The 18,397-nt window shown below is 36.2% G+C and overlaps 1 protein-coding gene and 1 pseudogene across 1 annotated transcript in view; one reads left to right on the top strand and one right to left on the bottom strand.

The window, feature by feature from the left end:
- The window catches only part of ZMAT4 (zinc finger matrin-type 4), a 362,499-nt gene that overhangs the window by 298,635 nt on the left and 45,467 nt on the right, over nucleotides 1–18,397 (top strand). Inside the window, exon 6 of the mRNA XM_023591776.3 lies at nucleotides 16,205–16,301. Coding sequence (XP_023447544.2) covers nucleotides 16,205–16,301 — 97 coding nt within the window. The remainder of the gene's footprint in view (nucleotides 1–16,204; nucleotides 16,302–18,397) is intronic.
- Nucleotides 5,895–8,073, bottom strand: LOC139437823 (coiled-coil-helix-coiled-coil-helix domain-containing protein 2 pseudogene; annotated as a pseudogene).

Here is an 18,397-nt window from a genome sequence, read left to right as displayed (position 1 = left end):
GACTTTCGGCATGGCAAACAGAGCCGAGGGGACACGGTAACTTTCTTCAAGCATTTAATGCCTGTGAAAAATAAGGATAAACTCGGTGCTGGGAGCCACACTCAGCAGAATTCAGGCAGATGGGTAGCATTCAACTGTGCTGAAGAAAGAACAGCCTCCAAATGCAAGGAATTCCATGTCAGTAGTGTTTTCAGGCAGATACAAAAATCCCTACTGCTTTTCAGTGATTTAGCAAATGCATGCCTCTCTCATGGTTTTCCACTAAACCAGTGTTTTCCCCAAACCTTGTACATCAGATTCATGTTGGGGGTTGGCATTAAAAACAGATTTCTAGATTTACTGATACACAGTCATCTGGGGAGAGGCCCAAAACTATGGGTTTTTAACAAGATTTCATTTCATTTAGTTATTTATCCACAACCCCCCCTTGTTGTTTGTGTTCACTGTCTGCTCTCTGAGGTGCTCAATGGCTGGAGCCACCTCCACTCCCTGCTTTTTTTGTGTCTCTCATTGTGCTTCTTCTTTGTGTCCTTGGTTGTATCAGCTCACTGCCCCAACCCATTGGGTCAGCTCGCTGTCTTGCTCGTCTTCTTTAGGGCACTGGGAATGGAACCCGGTACCTCTCATGTGGTAGGTGGGCTCCCAACTGCTTGAGCAACTTCTGCTTCCCCAAAACCTGTGTTTTTTTCCTCTCCAAATTCTACTCAATTTATTCATTTTTTAAAAAGATATTACATTAAAAAAATATATGAGGTCCCCATTCGCCCCCACCACCCCTACCCCACCACTCCCCGCACAGTAACACTCTCCCCCATCATCATGTCACATCCATTGCATCTGGTGAGTACATCTCCGGGCATTGCTGCACCCCATGTCCCATGTTCCACACCATAGCCCACACTCTCCCACGTTCCATCCAGTGGGCCATGGGAGGACATACAACATCCGGCAATTGTCCCTGGAGCACCACCCAGGACAACTCCAAGTCCCGAGAATGCCTCCACATCTCTTCTCTTCCTCCCATTCCCCGCACCCAGCAGCCACCATGGCCACTTTTTCCACATCAATGCCACATTTTCTCGATTATTAACCACAATAGTTCATGAATAGAATATCATTAAGTCCACTCTGATCCTTACTGTATTCCTCCTTCCTGTGGACCTTGGCTTGGTTGAGTCCATTCCACATCTATGTCAAGAGGGGGTTTAGATTCCACATGGATACTGGATGCAATCCTCCTGCTTTCAGCTGTAGGCACTCTAGGCTCCATGGTGTGGTGGTTGACATTCTTCAACTCCATGTTAGCTGAACAACACCCGCTTAACTCTCTAGTGGTGAGGTATGGGAACTCCCGGATGATCTATGAAGGGCCTTTCCTGCTTCTGTAATTGTAATTCTAGTCGCCCATTACAGGAGATGCATGTGTGGTGATTCAGAGCACAGACCTCTGAGCAAAAACGCATGGCTTTAAAACCCAGCTTAGTCTCTCACTAGTTTTGTGACCTTGAACACCTTACATCACCTTTCCATACCTCAGTTTTCTCATCTGTAAAGTCAGACGAGGATTTTACCTGCTCATAGAGTGTTGTGAAAAGTAAATCTTTACATGTGTAAAGTGAAATCAGTGCGTGTAGTTGGCATATACTATTTAAGTATTAGCTAATATTTTTTATGCTAGGAGATGATAAATCCATTTACAAAACAGTTTAATTAATAATGGCCATTTAAGAAATGGAGGAGGAAGAAGTAATTTAAAACAAAACAAACACCTTATTGTTTTAAATTTGTTGTTATTAAGCATCTCTCAAAATAGTACCAGCTCTAGTGAGCGTTATAATACAGAACATAAATAAATATTTCTTTGAGTGTTGCAGGGATATTAAAGCATCAATACGAGTATGAAGTTCCCTTTCTAGTAATATAAAACAACAGATTTTATAGGAAATAAATGAGGATAGAACAGAAATTAAAGGTTCTGGTTTGCTGAGGTTTCCAAATAGATCCACATTCAATTAAACTTTCTTTATCTCAAAGGGCGACATCCTGGGTATACAATCCGATGCATTTTGTTACATGAACACACATTGTATAGTTTGGGTATATTCTTGAACTTTAAAATTACAGAATCAAACAGTATGTACTCTTTTGTGTCTGGCTTCTTTACCAACGCATTCTGTTTCTGAACGTTGTTTATATTCTTGCATAAGCCAGTAGTTCATTTTTTTAAAGAATTTCCAAGTAGTATTCCATTGTATGAATAGACAGTAATTCATTTATCAATTCTTGTGTTCATAGACATTTGGATTATTTTGAGTTTTTGGCTAAAATGAATAAAGTTATAAACATTCTTGTATAAGTCTCTCTTTTTTTGTACTGTTTTTGCTCCTTGTGGGAAAAGACTAGGAATAAAATTGCAGAATCATAAAAGAGGTGTAGGTTTAATGTAATAAGAAAACGTAGGAGTTTTCCAAATTGTTTATACCATTTTACAGCCTTCCCAGGAATGTATGAGAATTACAGTTACTTTGCATGGTCATTGCACATAGTATGTTGTTTTATTTAATGTTACCAATGGGTGTGAGATGGTATTTAATTGTTCTTTTAATTTGCATTTCCTTGGTGGCAAAAGATGATGTGCTTCTTTTCATAAGTTAATTAATAATTTTAATATCTTATTCTATAACACATCTATTCAGGTCTTTTGCCATTAAAAATGGGTTGTTTGTCTTTTAATTGTTGGTTTCTAGGAGTAGATAAAATATTCTAGATCCTCTTCTATGATAGATATATGTACTGCAAATATGTTATCCTGCTCTGTGGCTTACCTTTTCATTTACTTAATGGTGTCTTTTATGCAAAGGGTTTGATTTTTATAAAATCCAATATATCATTTTTATATTCAATGCTTTTGGTTTATTTGCTAAGAAATGTTGCATATCCCAAGCTCATGAATAATTCCCTTATTTTTGTTCTAAAAGATTTATATTTTCAGCCTTTACATTAAGATCTGTAATCAAACTTAATTTCAATGTGCTTAATTTTTTTTTTTATTGGAGCAAGTTGTAGCTTTACAGAAAAAGCATGCAGAAAACACACAGCTCTCATATGCATTCCTCCCTCAACCACACATTTTCTCTATTTGGTACACTTAGTTTAATTGATCAAACAATATTCTTATAATTATGCTCTTAACTATAGTCCATAGTTCACATTAGGGTTCATTGTTGGTGGTGTACAGTCCTATGCTTTTTAACAAGTTTTTATTCTAGTAATATTTATACAACTAAATTTTCCCATGTTAACAATATTCAAATATGTAATTATATTAAATACATTCTCACTGTTGTGCTACCATCATCATCATCCATTACCAAAATTTTTCCATCATCCCAAATAGAAACTTTGTACCAATTAAGCACTAACTCCTCATTCCCCACCCTGGACCCAGCTCCTGGTAACCTATATTCTAGTTTCTGAATCAATGAATTTGCTTATTCTAATTATTTTGTAACAGTGAGTTCATACTGTGTATGTCTTTTTGTGTCTGTTTTATTTCACTCAAAATGATGTCTTCATGTTTCATCCAAGCTTTTGCACGTATATGAACTTCATTCCTTTTTATGGCTGAGTAATATTCCATTGTATGAATGCACAATGTTCTCTTTATCTATTCATCTGTTAATGGACACTTGGGTTGCTTTCACCTTTTAGCAATTTTGAATAATGCTGCTGTGAACATCAGTGTTATAATATCTGTAGCCCCTGCTTTCAATACTGTTGGCTCTGTACCTAAAAGTGGAATTGCTGGGTCTCATGATAATTCTATGCTTAACTTTCTGAGGAGCCACTAAACTGCTTTTCACAGTGGCTTCACGGTTTTACATTCCTACCAAGAGTGAATGAATGTCACTATTTCTCACATCTTTTTCAATACTTGTTTTTTTGCTTGTAATTTTGTTTTTTAATTCTAGCCATTATAGTGGGTATGAAATGTTATCTCATTGTGGTTTTAATTATTTCTCTAATGGTTAATGACGTTGAGCATCTTTTCATGTGCTTGTTGGACATCTGTATATCTTCTGGAGAGGAATGTATATTCAGATCTTTTTGCCCATTTTTAAATTTGGTTGTTTGTTTTTTGTTGTTGAGTTGTAGGATTTCTTTATATATTCTGGATATTAAACTGCATATTTGGATACACGGTTTACAAATATTTTCTCCTGTTGTGTGTCCTTTGTCATTTTACTTTCATGATCAAGTTCTTTGATGAATATTTTTTAAAAAATTGAGGCAGTCCAAATTATTTAGTTTTTTTCTTTTCTTGCCCCTGCTTTTGGTGCAAAGTCTAGGAAACCCTTGTCTAACACAAAATCCTGAAGAATGCTTCCCTATGTTTTCTTCTAGTTTTATACTTTGGGTTCTTATATTTAGGTCTTTGATCCATTTTGAGTAAATTTTTTTTTTTATGGTTTGTAGTGGGGCACCACCTTCATTCTTTTGGATATGTATATCCAGTTTTCAAAGCACTGGATTGAAGAGTCTATTCTTTTAATCAAAATGAGTAGACTTGGTACCCTTCTCAAATATCATTTTGCCATAGATGTTAGAATTTATTTCTGAAAACTCAATGGGATTCCATTGGTGAATATGTCTGTCTTTATGCTACTATAATGCTGGATTGATTACTGTAGCTTTGGAATAAAATTTGCAAAGAGGAATTGTGAGTCCACTAACTTTATTCTTCTTTTTCAACATGGTTTTGGCTATTGGTTCCCCTTACCCTTCCATATAAATTTGATGATTGGCTTTTCCATTTCTGCAAAGAAATCTGTTCGAATTTGGTTGGGATTATGTTCAGTCTGTAAATGGCTTTGGGTAGAATTGACATTTTTACATTATTTAGTCTTTCAATCCACGAACATGGAATGCCTTTCCATTTTTTTAGGTCTTCTTTGATTTCTTTTAGCAATGTTTCGTTGTTTTCTGCTAAGAGGTCCTTTACATCCTTGGTTAGATTTATTTCTAGATATTTGATTCTTATAGTTGCTATTGTAAATGGAATTTTTTCTTGCTTTCTTTTTCTGATTGTTCATAACCAGTGTGTTGAAACACTACTGATTTTTAGATGTTTTGTTGTACCCGCCACTTTGCTGAATTCCTATATTAGCTCTAGAAGCTTCGTTGTGAACTTTTTAGGATTTTCTATAAATACAATCATCTCTACAAATAGTGAAAGCGTTAGTTCTTCCTTTCCAATTTGGATGCCTTGTTTTTCTTTTTCTTGCCAAAATTCTCTGGCTAGAATTTCCAATACTATGCAGAAAAATGGTGGTAGCAGTGGGCATCCTTGTCTTGCTCCTGATCTTAGAGGGAAAGCTTTCACTGTTTCACCATGAAGTATGATGTTAAATGATGGGTTTTCATAAATGTCCTTTACCATGTTGAGTGAGTTTACTCCATTCCTGATATTCTGAGTACTTTTTATCAAGTAGTGGTGCTGAATTTTGCCAAATGCCTTTTCTGTAGCAATCAAAGATGTTCAAGTGACTTTTTTCTTTCATTCTATTAATGATAGGTATTGTGTTCATTGATTTTCTTATGTTGAACCACCCTTGCATACCTGAGATAAATCCCACTTGAGCATCATGCATAATTTTTTTTGGAAGAAAATCACTTTGTTCTAATGAGTTCACAGATAATAACGTCACAGCAACTGGTTTAAGGAGGCCACACCAACATTTGTCCATTCCCCAAATCTACACCATCACGGAGGACTTCTATACAGTAAAACACGCTCTTCCATTGTGATTCATAAGCAAGGAAGCTCTTACTGATAGAGGAGAGGTTTAACTAAAGTGGTTTTACACTTTATACTTTCACTATCAATTATAGTTTTACATTAAATTAGCTTGACCATTAGAGCAGATTTTCCATTTCTTCATTTTCAACTTCTTGATTAGGCTAATCCATTTGCAAATCTGCACTGCTTCAGCACCTCACTGAAACCCTCAAAACGCTTAAGTTCACCCTGGTTGTGGGCACACTCCAAAAATGGTGTCATCTCATAGTGGCAAGGGCCAAACTGCTGCTGTTGCTGCTGCTGGTAGGTGGCTGGGCTCCCTGATTCCTGGTAAGTGATGTCAGGCCTTGAGGGCTCAGCATTCCTCCCTCTCCTGAAGCCCCCAGTCATGGCAGGGCCCAGTGGGGGCCCAAGAGCAGAGGCCACAGCCATGCCAGCTACAGTGGTTGCCATCTGGGCCATTGACCCGGCTGCCTAGATGGAGCAGCAGGTGAGCCAAGTGCAGGTGGAGGGGCTGCTGCTGGCAGTTGAGCTGCTGATGCTGGCCTGGGGGCAGCTCTCATCTGGTGTCTGGCTTGCCAGAGGGACCAGGCGTGAAGCTTGATCTTCCACATGGCATCACAAGTATACCACAGCTCTGCTTCTAAAGAGGGGGAAGTCTGAGGAGTGAACCCGGAGTCTTCTGTGGAGAAACAGAGAAGACAATGTGGAGAAACAAAGAAGACACTTCTTTTAAAGTGCTATTGGATTAAATTTGTTACTATTTTGTGGAGAGTTTTTGCATCTACATGCATAGGGATATTGGTCTATAACTTCATTTTCTTGTGGTATCTTAACCTGGCCTTGTTATTAGGGTGATGTTCGCCCTATGGAGTAAATTAAGAAGTGTACCCCCACACCCCTCTTCAATTTAATGGGAGAGTTTGAGCAAGATTGGTATTCATTCTCCTTGGAATGTTTGTTAACATTAACCAGTGAAGCCATCTGGTCTCAGACTTTGCTTTATTAGGAGATTTTACCTGATCGATTCAATTTCTTGACTTGTTATTGATCCATTGAGATCTATTTTTTCCTGATTCAATTTAGCTAGGTTGTACCTTTCTATGAATTTTTCTATTACATCTAGGCTCTATCATTTTTGGTGTACAGCTCTTCATTGCATCCTCATAATCCTTTTTATTTCTGTGGGGTCAATAGTAATGTTCCCCTTTCATTACTGATTTTAGTTATTTATGTCTACTTTATTTTTTTATTTTTCTGTCCACCTAAAGGATTGTCATTTTCATTGATAGTTCCAAAAACTAACTTTGGTTTCATTGATTCTTTTGTTGTTGTTGTTTTTAATTTTCTATTTCATTTATCTCCACTCTAATCTTTATTGCCTTCCTTCTGCTCACTTTGGATTTAATTTGTTCTTCGTTTCCTAGATCCTCTAGTTATTTGTGTACATGTTACAAGTCATATCTTTATACATTTTATGTCCAAAACCACAGGTTATAGCTTTGAATATTCCTTCTGCTGCTTTCTCTATTTCTTATTCTTCTGGATCTCCCATAATGTGTTACGGTGGGTTGTAGTGTCCCATGGATCTCTTAAACTTTGTTTACTTTTTTCCACTCTTTTCCTCTTCAGTCTGAATCATTTAAAATATTTTTTCTTCAAGTTCACTGACTTATTCTTCTGTCAGCTCCAATATGCTTTTGAAACCCTCTAGGGAATTCTTCATTTTGGTTATTATTGTCTTTAACTCCAGTATTTCTGTTTTGTTCCTCTTAAAAATTTCTATCCCTTTCATGAGATTCTCATATTTTCCATTCACTGTTTTCCTGTTCTCTTTTAGTTGTTTCCTCTTTGTTTTCTTTTTATCTTCTTATCTTCTTTACAGATGGTTTCTGAATTTTTATTTTGAGACTTAGGATGGATCTTCGCTTCTTGTTTCTTTGTTTGCTTATAATCTTTTGTTGCACACTTCACATTTTAATATATTAACATGTTAACACTAAGATTTTGTCCCTGAGCTGTAAGTTCCTTAAGTTTATATCCAGCTAGTAGTATGATAGAGATTTCCTTGAGTTCTAGGAGCTAACAAGAACAAAGAAACCAATACAAAAACATCTTTCACAGTCTTTGAAAATTGGCTTTGCATTGGGTGGAGCTATCCTTCAGAGCTTAGCCCTCCTATCAAGATCAGCCTGAGGTGAATGTGAAGCAGAGTCCTCTCCAGTTTTTCTGAGACTGCTTCTTGTCTTGGGCTTGGACTTGCTCTTGGCCATTGGAGTTCTTCTGTTTACAGGAATTTGAATATCTTCTCTACTCTCTATGAAGTAGATTTTCTCCTAAACTCTGGTGCTTAATTGTATGACTTTAAGAAAGTAATTCTTTGCCCTAGGTAACTTTGACTGAATTGTTTTTTATACCACTTTAGCTGTCTGCAAACTGCTTCTGCATGCAGGGCAAGTTCTGGGAGAGTGAGTCAGAGAAGAATGTCCTGGTTTAGGCTTTCAGACTGCCACCCAATAGCTTGGCACCAGCATACCTGTGCCACAGTTTGCATATAGTTACTTCACTTCCTTCAGAGCAGGGCCAGGCACCCATATTGGAAGCACAGACTGGCTCCTCACCATGCCAGGAAGGAGGTAACAGGGGCCAGCAAAGGTGTCATGAGCTACTCCTACCATTTTTTAAAGTAGTGTTTTCTTGATTTAACAATTACCCAGTTACTACAACCTTTTAACTGTTTTCCATATTTCTGAGGAAGATTACTCTGCCAGTTGTTTTTAGTTGTTCAAAGATTCTGTGGAGTAATGCTTCCAAGGAGTATCTTACACCACCATCTTGGTTGATCAGAAGTCTAATATATGTTTTATGGTAGAAGTTGATATTCATTCTCTCTTTTATACATTTATTCAGTTGTTCCAGCACTATTTGTTGAAAAAAAGTACCTTTCTTTCCACCTCCAGTTGCCTTGGCACTGTTAGAAATCAATTCAGCCTATGGATGTAGGTCTAATTCTTGAATTTCTATTATTTTTCCATGATGTAATTTCTCCATCTTTATACTAATGCCACACTGTTATGTTACAATAGCTTTTATAGTAAATCTTGAAATCCTCAAGTGTGAGTCCTCAAACTATTTTTCTCAATATTGTTTTGCCCATCCTAGGTCCTTTAGATTTTCACATAAATTTTAGAACCCACTTCTCTATTTCTATCAAGAGTCCATTAGACACTTGATTGGGATTACCTTGAATATATAGAAGAATAGAAATCTTAACAATATTGAATCTGCTAATTCATGCAAGTTGTGTATAAATCTGTGTATTTATTTGGGGTCTCCTTAATTGTTCTCAGCCATGTTTTGTAGTTTTCATCTTGCACATCTTTTGTTAAATTTATTTACTAAATAAAAAATAATAATAATTTCTGATACTATTATAAATAGTATCTGTTTTCAATTTCATTTTCAAGTTTTTTTCAGCTATTTAAAGATACATTTAAAAAATATTAGACTTTGTGTGCTGTTACCTTACTAAATTAACCTATTAGTTCCAGTAATTATTTTGTAGATCCCTAAGGATTTTCTATGTAAGCAATAATCTCTACAAATAAAAATAATTTTACTTCTTCATTTTCAATCTATATGCTTTTTATTTTTATTTGTGTGTGTGTGTGTGTCTTATTGTACTGCCTGAAACTTCCACTGCAATGCTGAGTGGAAATATTGAGAATGGACATCCTTGACATTTTCCATATTTTACAGGGTATAATGGTTAAGTTTATATGTCAACTTGACTAGGTTATCATGTCCAGTTATTTAATCAGCAACCACTGACTCGATTGGTACTCTGAGGACAATTCTTGGATTTAAATCATCAGTAAATTTATTACACTTATGGTTGATTACATCTGCAATCAACTAAGGAGATAGCGTTGAGCAATAAGAGAAGTCTCATCCAATTAGCTGAAGGCTTCAAAAGGAGATCTGATGAGTTCTGTGGTCAGAAGGAAGAAAGAACTCCCATCTCTACTTCCACCAACCAGCATCTCCTGAGGTATTCACTGAAAAAACCTTCATCAGAGTTCCCAACTTGTCAACCTGCCTCATTGAATTCAGACTTGCTCATCCCCACAGTCATGTGAGCCAATTCCTATAATAAAGCTCATAATATTTACAGTATATTGTCTATTGTTTCCCTGGAGAACCTTGGCTAAATTCACAGAGAAATGTTCAATATTTCATCATTTAGTAAGATAGTACCTGTAGGTTTTCATGGATTCAGTTTGTCAAATTGATAATGTTTTCTTCCAGAATTTTATCATGAATGGATGTTGAATTTTGTCAAATTATTTTTTCTACAGCTATTGAGATTATTATATATTATTTTCTCATTTTGTCTGTTAATATAGTGAACTAAAGTAGTTGCTTTTCAAATATTAAACCAACCTTACTTCTTGGAATAAACAAACATGGAGTTAATGTATATAAGTGTTTGTATACATATATGCTCATATATATCTGTGTATATATTTTGCTGTTTCTGACTTGCCATAGGATTTTTTCTCTCTCCTCATGGCATATATTAGTTGGCAATTTAATTTTCTTCTAGTTCTTTGCCAATTTTGTTATTAATATACTGGCTCAAAAACAGGTTGGGTAGTTGTTTGGCCTCCTCTATTTTCTGAAGGAATTTATGTAAGGTTGGTATTATTTAATCCTCTAATGTTTGATAGAATTCTTCAGTGAAACTCTCTAGGTTATAGAACTTTCTTTGTGGGAAATGTTTTTGACAACAAATTTATTTTTCTAAATGGGGAAATGACTATTCTGATTTTCTATTTCATCTTGTGTGTTAGTTTTAAGTTGAATTTTTCAAAGAATTGCCTATCTCAGATTCATTGCCATGTTTGCTGGCATAAAATTCTTTATAATATTTTCTTATTATCCCTTTAATGTGTGTAGAATGTGTATTGATATCCACTTTTTAATTATTGGCAATACTTTCATTTATCTTTTCAAAGAAGGAATTTTGGCTTTGTTAGTTATTTGTCTTTTTTTCCTAGTTAATTGATTCCCACTTCTTATTTTTCCATTCTCCTACTTGATTTAATTTAATTCACTTGTCTTTTTCTGATTTCATAGTGTTGAAACTTTGACCATTGATTTTAAGCATTTCTTCTTTTCCAATATAAAGCTCTACATGTCTCTCCAAAACTGCTCTAATCCCCAATTTTTTATATTAGTATTTTCATTATAATTCAGTTCAAAATATTTTCTAACTACACTTTGGATTTTTAAATTCTTTGACCATGGGTTTTGGTCTTTTATAAATCTTATTATATTTTTAACTTCACTCCACCATAATCAAAGAAAATATTCAATAGAATTTAGTCACTCAAAATTTATTAAGACTTTTTAATGGCTCCGCATATGCTCTCTCTTGGTAAATTTCCTATATACATTAGAAAAGAATGTAGATTCTGTAGCTATTAAGTGTAATGTTCTATAAATATATATTAGTACAAGATGGTTGATAGTTATTTCCAGATCTTTTAAACTTTACCAATTTTTTTGTCTTATTGTTTTATCAACTACTGAGAAAGAGGTGCTAAAATCTCCTAGTATTTTGGATTTTCTATTTTATTCTTTAGGGCTGTCAATTTTTGCTCCATATATCCTTAAGCTCCATCATTAACTGGATTACATTGCGATTTGTAAGGTCTTTCTGATGAATTACTCCCTTTATTATTATTATAAAATGACATCTTCATCTCTGGTAATATTTCTTCTTGAAGACTATTTTTATCTGGTACTAATATATGCACTTACACATCTTTATGCTTACTCTTTACATGATATGTAACTTTCTATCTTTTTACTTTCAACCTGTTTGTTTACAAAGTACATTTCTTGAAGCCAGTGTACATTTGGATCTTGCTTTTTTTATCTAGTATAATAATTCCTGCCTTTTAATTTGAGTGTTTGGTTCATTTACGTGTAATGCAATTATTGATCTGGTTGGATTGTGTTCTATGATTTTGTTATTTGTGTTATATTTGCTCCATCTGTTTTCTGTTCTTCCATTCCTGCATTATGTTGGGTTAATCAAATACTCTTTGTTCCATTTTTTTCTATTAACATTTTAGCCATACATCTGTGTATTTGCTTTTGTTGTAAAGATTTATTTTTTATTTATTTCTCTCCCTTTCCTGCCATCCCCCCTCCCCCCCTCACTGTTGTCTGCTTTCTGTGTCCATTCGCTGTGTGTTCTTCCATGTCCACCTATATTCTTGTCAGTGGCACTGGGAATCTGTGTCTCTTTTTGTTGTTTCATCTTGCTGCATCAGCTCTACATGTGTGCAGTGCCACCCTGGGCAGGCTACACATTTTTGTGCTGGGCAGCTCTCCTTACAGGGTGCACTCCTTGTGCATGGGGCTCCCCTACATGTGGGACACCTCTGCATGGCATGGCACTCCTTGCGTGCATCAGCACTGTGCATGGGCCAGCTCATTACATGGGCCAGGAGGCCCTGGGTTTGAACCCTGGACCTCCCATGTGGTAGGCAGACATTCTAGCCATTGAGCCAAATCCACTTCCCTTTGTATTTGTTTTTGTGTTTGTTCTAGGGTATTGCAGTATCCAACCTTAAATTATCACTGTCTCTTTAGAGTTAATATTGTACCACTTTGTTAAAAAATATAATGATCTTTCAACAATATTGTTCTACTCCCCTCCCATTTCTTTGTGCAATTCTTGTCATATAATTAACATGTACATACATTAGAAACATGACCATTTTTGCTTTATATACTTAGCTGCCTATCAAATAATTAAAGGAATAAGAAAAGAAAAATAGCCACTTACAAAGCATATGTAGTGTTCTTCACTTATTCCTGCAGATCTCAGTTTCCATCTGGTGACATTTCCCTTCAACCTGAAGATTTTTCTATGGCATTACTGTAAATTTTAAGTGCAGGTCTGCTGGCAAACTGTTCTCTTGGTCTTTGCTGAAGTGATTTTGTTCTACCTTCAGTTTTGAAGGATATGTTTGCTGGATATAGAATTCGAGGTTGACTTTTTTTTTCCTTTCACCACCTATTGGTCTTCAACAGTTTCAAGCCCATTTCCAACCTCTGGTTCTCTATGCTTGCTATTTACTCTCCTTGAACAACTTCTTATCCAGTTCTTCATACAACAGGCTAGCTCTTATTCCTCTGGTTTTATTTTATACTTAGAAAACTCTGTCACCATGCTACCCAAAATCACCCTTCCTTCCAGTTACTTTCTCATTTATTATCCTTTGCAACACTTTCACAACCTTTATTTTTTGTTTGCTTATTTTTTGCCTTTCCTCTTGCTTAACTCTGAAATGAAAGTGACTTTGACTCTTTTATTCTCTATTATATTCTTGGCATCCAGCAAAATATCTGGCACTGTAATAAAGCCTCCATGTGTTTTTTAATGTAGAAAGGATATAATTGAAGTAGTAGGGGCATCTAGCTTTGCTAGACTTGAAAAGACATGTTGGGGAGTCTCACACCATGCTAACCCCTCCAGAACCATCTGCTCGGGAATATAAATTTAAAAGTAATGCATCTCACAAAAGTGCTACATCTCCAAGAAGCTTTTCCAGATGCTCTGAGTTTAGAAATAATCTCCTTCTTTAGTTTCTATAACATTTCATTTCATCCTGCCTTGAGATTCTTATGGTCTACCTTGCACTATTGCTACTTGTAAACTTCTCTCTTCAACTGGAATGCTACCTCCTTGCAGACAGGGGCTGTATGTCCAAACATATATTAGGCATTCAATAAAGCCTGCCGAAATAACCATGAGGTAGGCAAAGGTTTTAGCATACTCTTAATATGATGTGGGCTGAAAATGGATTGAAAAGAATGTTAACAGTTTTGATTTAATAATAGGATTCTCTAGTTCTCTGAGGAAAAAGGAGCCATGTCATTCCAAAGTAATTAAGAATCCAACGGCACTAATAAAGCACTAAGTTCCCAGTAAGGACACTGTGTCATATGTGTGGGAGGACTCCTCTGCCCTTTCTCTGCCTTTGTTCTTGATTCTATGCACTGCCTTTCCAGTAGCTGCTCCCTGTAGTTTGCATTGCAATAAAGTACCAAATGCTTCCTGCCCACACCTCTGTTTGGCTGCAGAGCATGAGAAGTGTCATGGAAAGCAACAGATCAGAATAGTGTTCAAAAAATTTTAGTGTTCTTAAAAATGGGCATTATTAAACATGAAAATTTATGCCTCTTGCCAAGCTGAATTTCCATTTTTTATGAGATGACCATTGATTTGTCTGTAGTCTGGGGAGGATCCATATCAATAGTGTTTACCATTTATTATGACAAGGTTGATGGAGAACCCTGGAGGACTTAGGGCCTGAAGTTGGTTTTAACTGTTCTTGTTTCATGCAGAAAAAAGGACAATAGGGATGAGCCCTGGATAAACTTGCAGACACCTCATATGGTGATTATGATAACTTAGAGCTTCTCAATTTGGAGACTTCAGTGATCTTTCTGCATAATGCACACCCAAGAAGCAGAAAAGCAATGGACACATAGTTCTGTTTTTTTTAGGAGCAATTTGTTTTTGGACAGTCAGAATTGTTCTGAAACACTCAGGTTCCCAAAAGAAGTACGAATCTATGGGTCAGTGTTCTTTTTAAGGTGTGCATGTGTGTTGCAGATTCCCAGACCCCAGTCAAAGCTTACTGAATCATCTCCATGAGTTGTACATGGAGTCTACATTTTAGCAGGATCATATGGGAAACTTTCATGTCTTTTGTTCACACTAGCTCTGAGATTACAGGCCATGCCCAATCCTACCACCTCTCTTTGCCACCAGCATGGCAAGCCAGCCTTGTTCTCTCATCCTCTAGATCTTGCAGGTGGTATCAGAGTTCAGTGCCTTCTGTTTCCCAAGTGCAATAGGGTACTTGTCAAGCTCCCCAGGTAGTTTGACTGAATCCATTTCCCGTATGTTTGAGGTGAGAGAGAAGAGTCGACCCATCTCACATGGAGAAGGAGAAGTGGAACTCTCTGGACGATAGAGCTCTCTTCTAAGAAATCTCTATCTTCATTCTTTCTTTTACCTCAAGTTCACTTTGCAGACTGCTCAGGGTTGGAAAGTGGTTCCTAACTACTTCCTTTGGATGCCCTGTGCTCATTTACTCAGTCCTCCACACAATCCTGTAAGGAGACACAAGTTCAGAAAAAACAAATAATTTGCATAAAGTCCCTAGGTAGCAAATTGCAAACCTTTTCCAGCCCTTTGCTTATTTTCTTTTCCAGGGAATACAGGATGACTTAGTCTCTTAGAAAGAAAATACTATGCTTTCATTAGAAAGAAATGTTTTAGCTATTTAATGCCCTAGGTTTTAGGGTATTTGAATATAAAGTTTTGTGGCAAAACTGTAACAACAACTCTCATTTGCCATATTTTAATATACCTTATTCACTTGATCCCTACAACAACTCTGCTTTATGGATGATCTTGCCTTCATCTTATGAGGAAACTGAGGCCAGAAAGAAATTATGTGACTTTCCTTATTCACACAACCAGGAAATATTGGATCCAAAGATCCTGGTCAAGACTCTGAGTTTACCATTCTCTCCACTCTGATGAGTCATTCCAGCAGAAAGATTATGTTCCATTGTGTATCTCTGAATGATGGCAGATACTGAAAGCCATTTAGTTAAAGCTACTTTCTAACACAAGGTTGGCTCTAGGATTAGACAAGATTATACAAAACAGTCAAGATTTTTACTAAACTCCTTGAAAGCAAAGAATATCTTATTCATCTTGGACTCTCCAGTGCCTGGTTCAAAGTCTATTAATGCATGAATTAAATTAATAAACAAATGAATGAATAAATTTTCTTCAGAACTCTCTAGTGGAAAGTAAGACTGCATGTAGATTAGTTTAATGTATTATACATCCCTTGTAAATATTTTATAAGATGATACTGAAGAAGAAACCAAATGAATGTCTAAAGTTTGATTTTCAATTCCGCCATTGAAAGAGAGGCGGGAGGGGTACTCAGTTCTTCTCTGGAGCCTCTCAAATGTTTTCAAGTTACAGATATGACAGCATACTATGTTGATATAAGTTAGGACAAAAGTAGAGTTCTTTTTTGAGTTATAAAATATCCGGGAAATTTTTTGCTCAATTCTACTAATTTCAGCCATCCGTAAATGAAGTAGACTGCTTCTCATGTGTCCATATTCACACTTCTGCTAGAAAACCTGCTGCTGAGCTATGGCAGGAAGGATTGGGATATGGTTGCTGAGGTGGACCAGAGGATATCTAAGATACCTTGTCCCAGAAGTTTTGGAGACACATTGGTGGTTGGTGACTGGATGCAGCTAATCAACTCTGTCTCTTACCCACAGGTCTCAGGCGCAATTACAGATGTACCATCTGCAGTGTCTCCCTCAACTCAATAGAACAGTATCATGCTCATCTGAAAGGATCGAAACACCAGACCAAGTAGGTACTTTCATTATTTCACTTTTCCATCCTTCTGTGTGTAATTTTTTAACAAGATGAAGAAAGGCCTAATATTTCACTTATTTCAAAATTTTAAAAAGTAGATGAAAAACTATATTTTCTTATCTGCAAAGATCTCTTCATATTTCTGTTGCTTATGCTTCCAGGTGCTGCCTAGCCCTGGTTAAAGACAGGTTTCTTTTCCTTTTGTTGACACAAGTTCTGGGAAGTTTCTTTTTTTTGTCATTTTTCATTTTTTAAAGGACCATTCAGCATACTTTTATGAGCTTAAGGAAACTCTCAGAATCTACACCAAGAGCTTTTCAATAAACAACATTATTGCCATTTGGAGGATGTGTCAGAGTTTGGTGTTGTGAAGTAGGATTATATGAATGTTTTCTACCATTTTCATTTCTGGATGAATATTGTTAGCTATTAAAGAAACTTAAAGTCTCTGCTATATTAAGTCATATCCATAGCTATTTCCAATTAAATGGAAGCTCGTGGTTTGTTTTTTCAGAAAATTTCATGATGTTAAACTGAAAAAATGACTAATCATTTCACCTCTTTTTATGCTATGCATCTCATGAAAAACCACTGACCTTGCTTTGTGGGCATTTTTAAAGCAGTTTCTAGGACTGTTACTAAAATGCCAATAAAATAGGAAGAAACAAAGATTGTCTCAAGAAGATGCAATTTTCCTGAACGTAATTGTTTTCATTTCTCTAATATTCATTAGGAGAATCAGTTAACTTTGCTAAAATAGATTTGACTACATCTCAGCCTCATGCATAATAAATGATTCATTTTAACAAGCATTTATTGAGCACCCACTATGTGTCAGACTCCGAGCTGGGGAAGAAAAGATGGATAAATCTCATCCTTCCCCTTAGAGAGCTCCTGCCTGGCTGGGAACCAGGCACGTACACTGAGAGATCGTTCTGTGATGCCAGAAGGTTTGCACCCAGAATGCTAAGTACAGGGGAGGGAGTAAATAAACTGGCTACCTTGGGACAAGCTGTATAGGGACAGTGAGGCAGAGTCTGAGCAACATGAGGATGAAGTCCCGGTCTGGTTTTATTCACTGGAATATCCCTGGAACCTAGCAGCACTTGATACATATTCGGGACTGCGTGAACATTTTGATTGAAGAACCTGTGATTTGGAAAAACAGATAACATATTTTCCAGGCAGGGATATGAGGAAGGAACATTCCAAGCAAGGAGATTGCTTTGCAAAGGTATTGTAAAGACATAGGTCACAGGGGTCTGTCTCGGGTAAGGAAAATGAAGTCAGCATCAGGGATCCTGTCTCGTGAGTCAAAGCCACTTTCATGTGTTGCTTTACTCGGATTCACCCCAGGGGACTTTCATCAAGGTAATTCTTCAAAAAAAAGCTTTCCCTTAATTTGTTATGGAATGCCCAGAGTGCTTGTATTGATTATTGGATATTCCTACCCAAATAGACTGTTTTCATCTCTCTAACTAATACATTGTAAACTGCACCTTAAACATCCTAATTAACTTGTATCTGATGTGCAGAGATATTAAAAATAGTTGCAACAATAAATGACAATCTTTTGGGAACATGTACTTATTGTTCTTAATAAGTAGAAAAAGGTAGACAATGTGTCTTTCAGAGGCATGCATCATACAAATGTTTAATCCAATAGTGCCTCCAGCTTCAGGAAAATATCTATCTAACTATCTGTATATGTACAACATCATGTACCAGAATCTGTGCTGGGCATTTTCACACATCACATTTGATCTCCTTAACTACCTTTGTGTTAATAAATATTATTGACCCATTATTTTACATGAGAAAACTTAAGACTCAGAGAGGTTAAGTACCTTATCCTGCCAACAAATGGCATATATGTATGTTCTCTATCCTATTTACCCAAACTATCTGAGTGTTCCTACAATATAAACCTCCATATTTTTTAACCTTTTTTTGAAGATGTAATTTTTTTGAAGATTTAATTAGAGTAGCTCATTAGAGAATGGAATCTCACCCTTGCCAAAAAGTAAATAGTGATCAAAATACTGAATTAACAGATCTCTCATTCTGTGGTTCACCTTTTCATCTCTTGA

This window comes from Dasypus novemcinctus, chromosome 29 (assembly GCF_030445035.2).
Source record: "Dasypus novemcinctus isolate mDasNov1 chromosome 29, mDasNov1.1.hap2, whole genome shotgun sequence".
Lineage (NCBI taxonomy): Eukaryota > Metazoa > Chordata > Mammalia > Cingulata > Dasypodidae > Dasypus > Dasypus novemcinctus.
The sequence above is the reverse complement of the archived record's forward strand: the minus strand, read 5'-3'. Positions and strand labels throughout refer to the sequence as shown.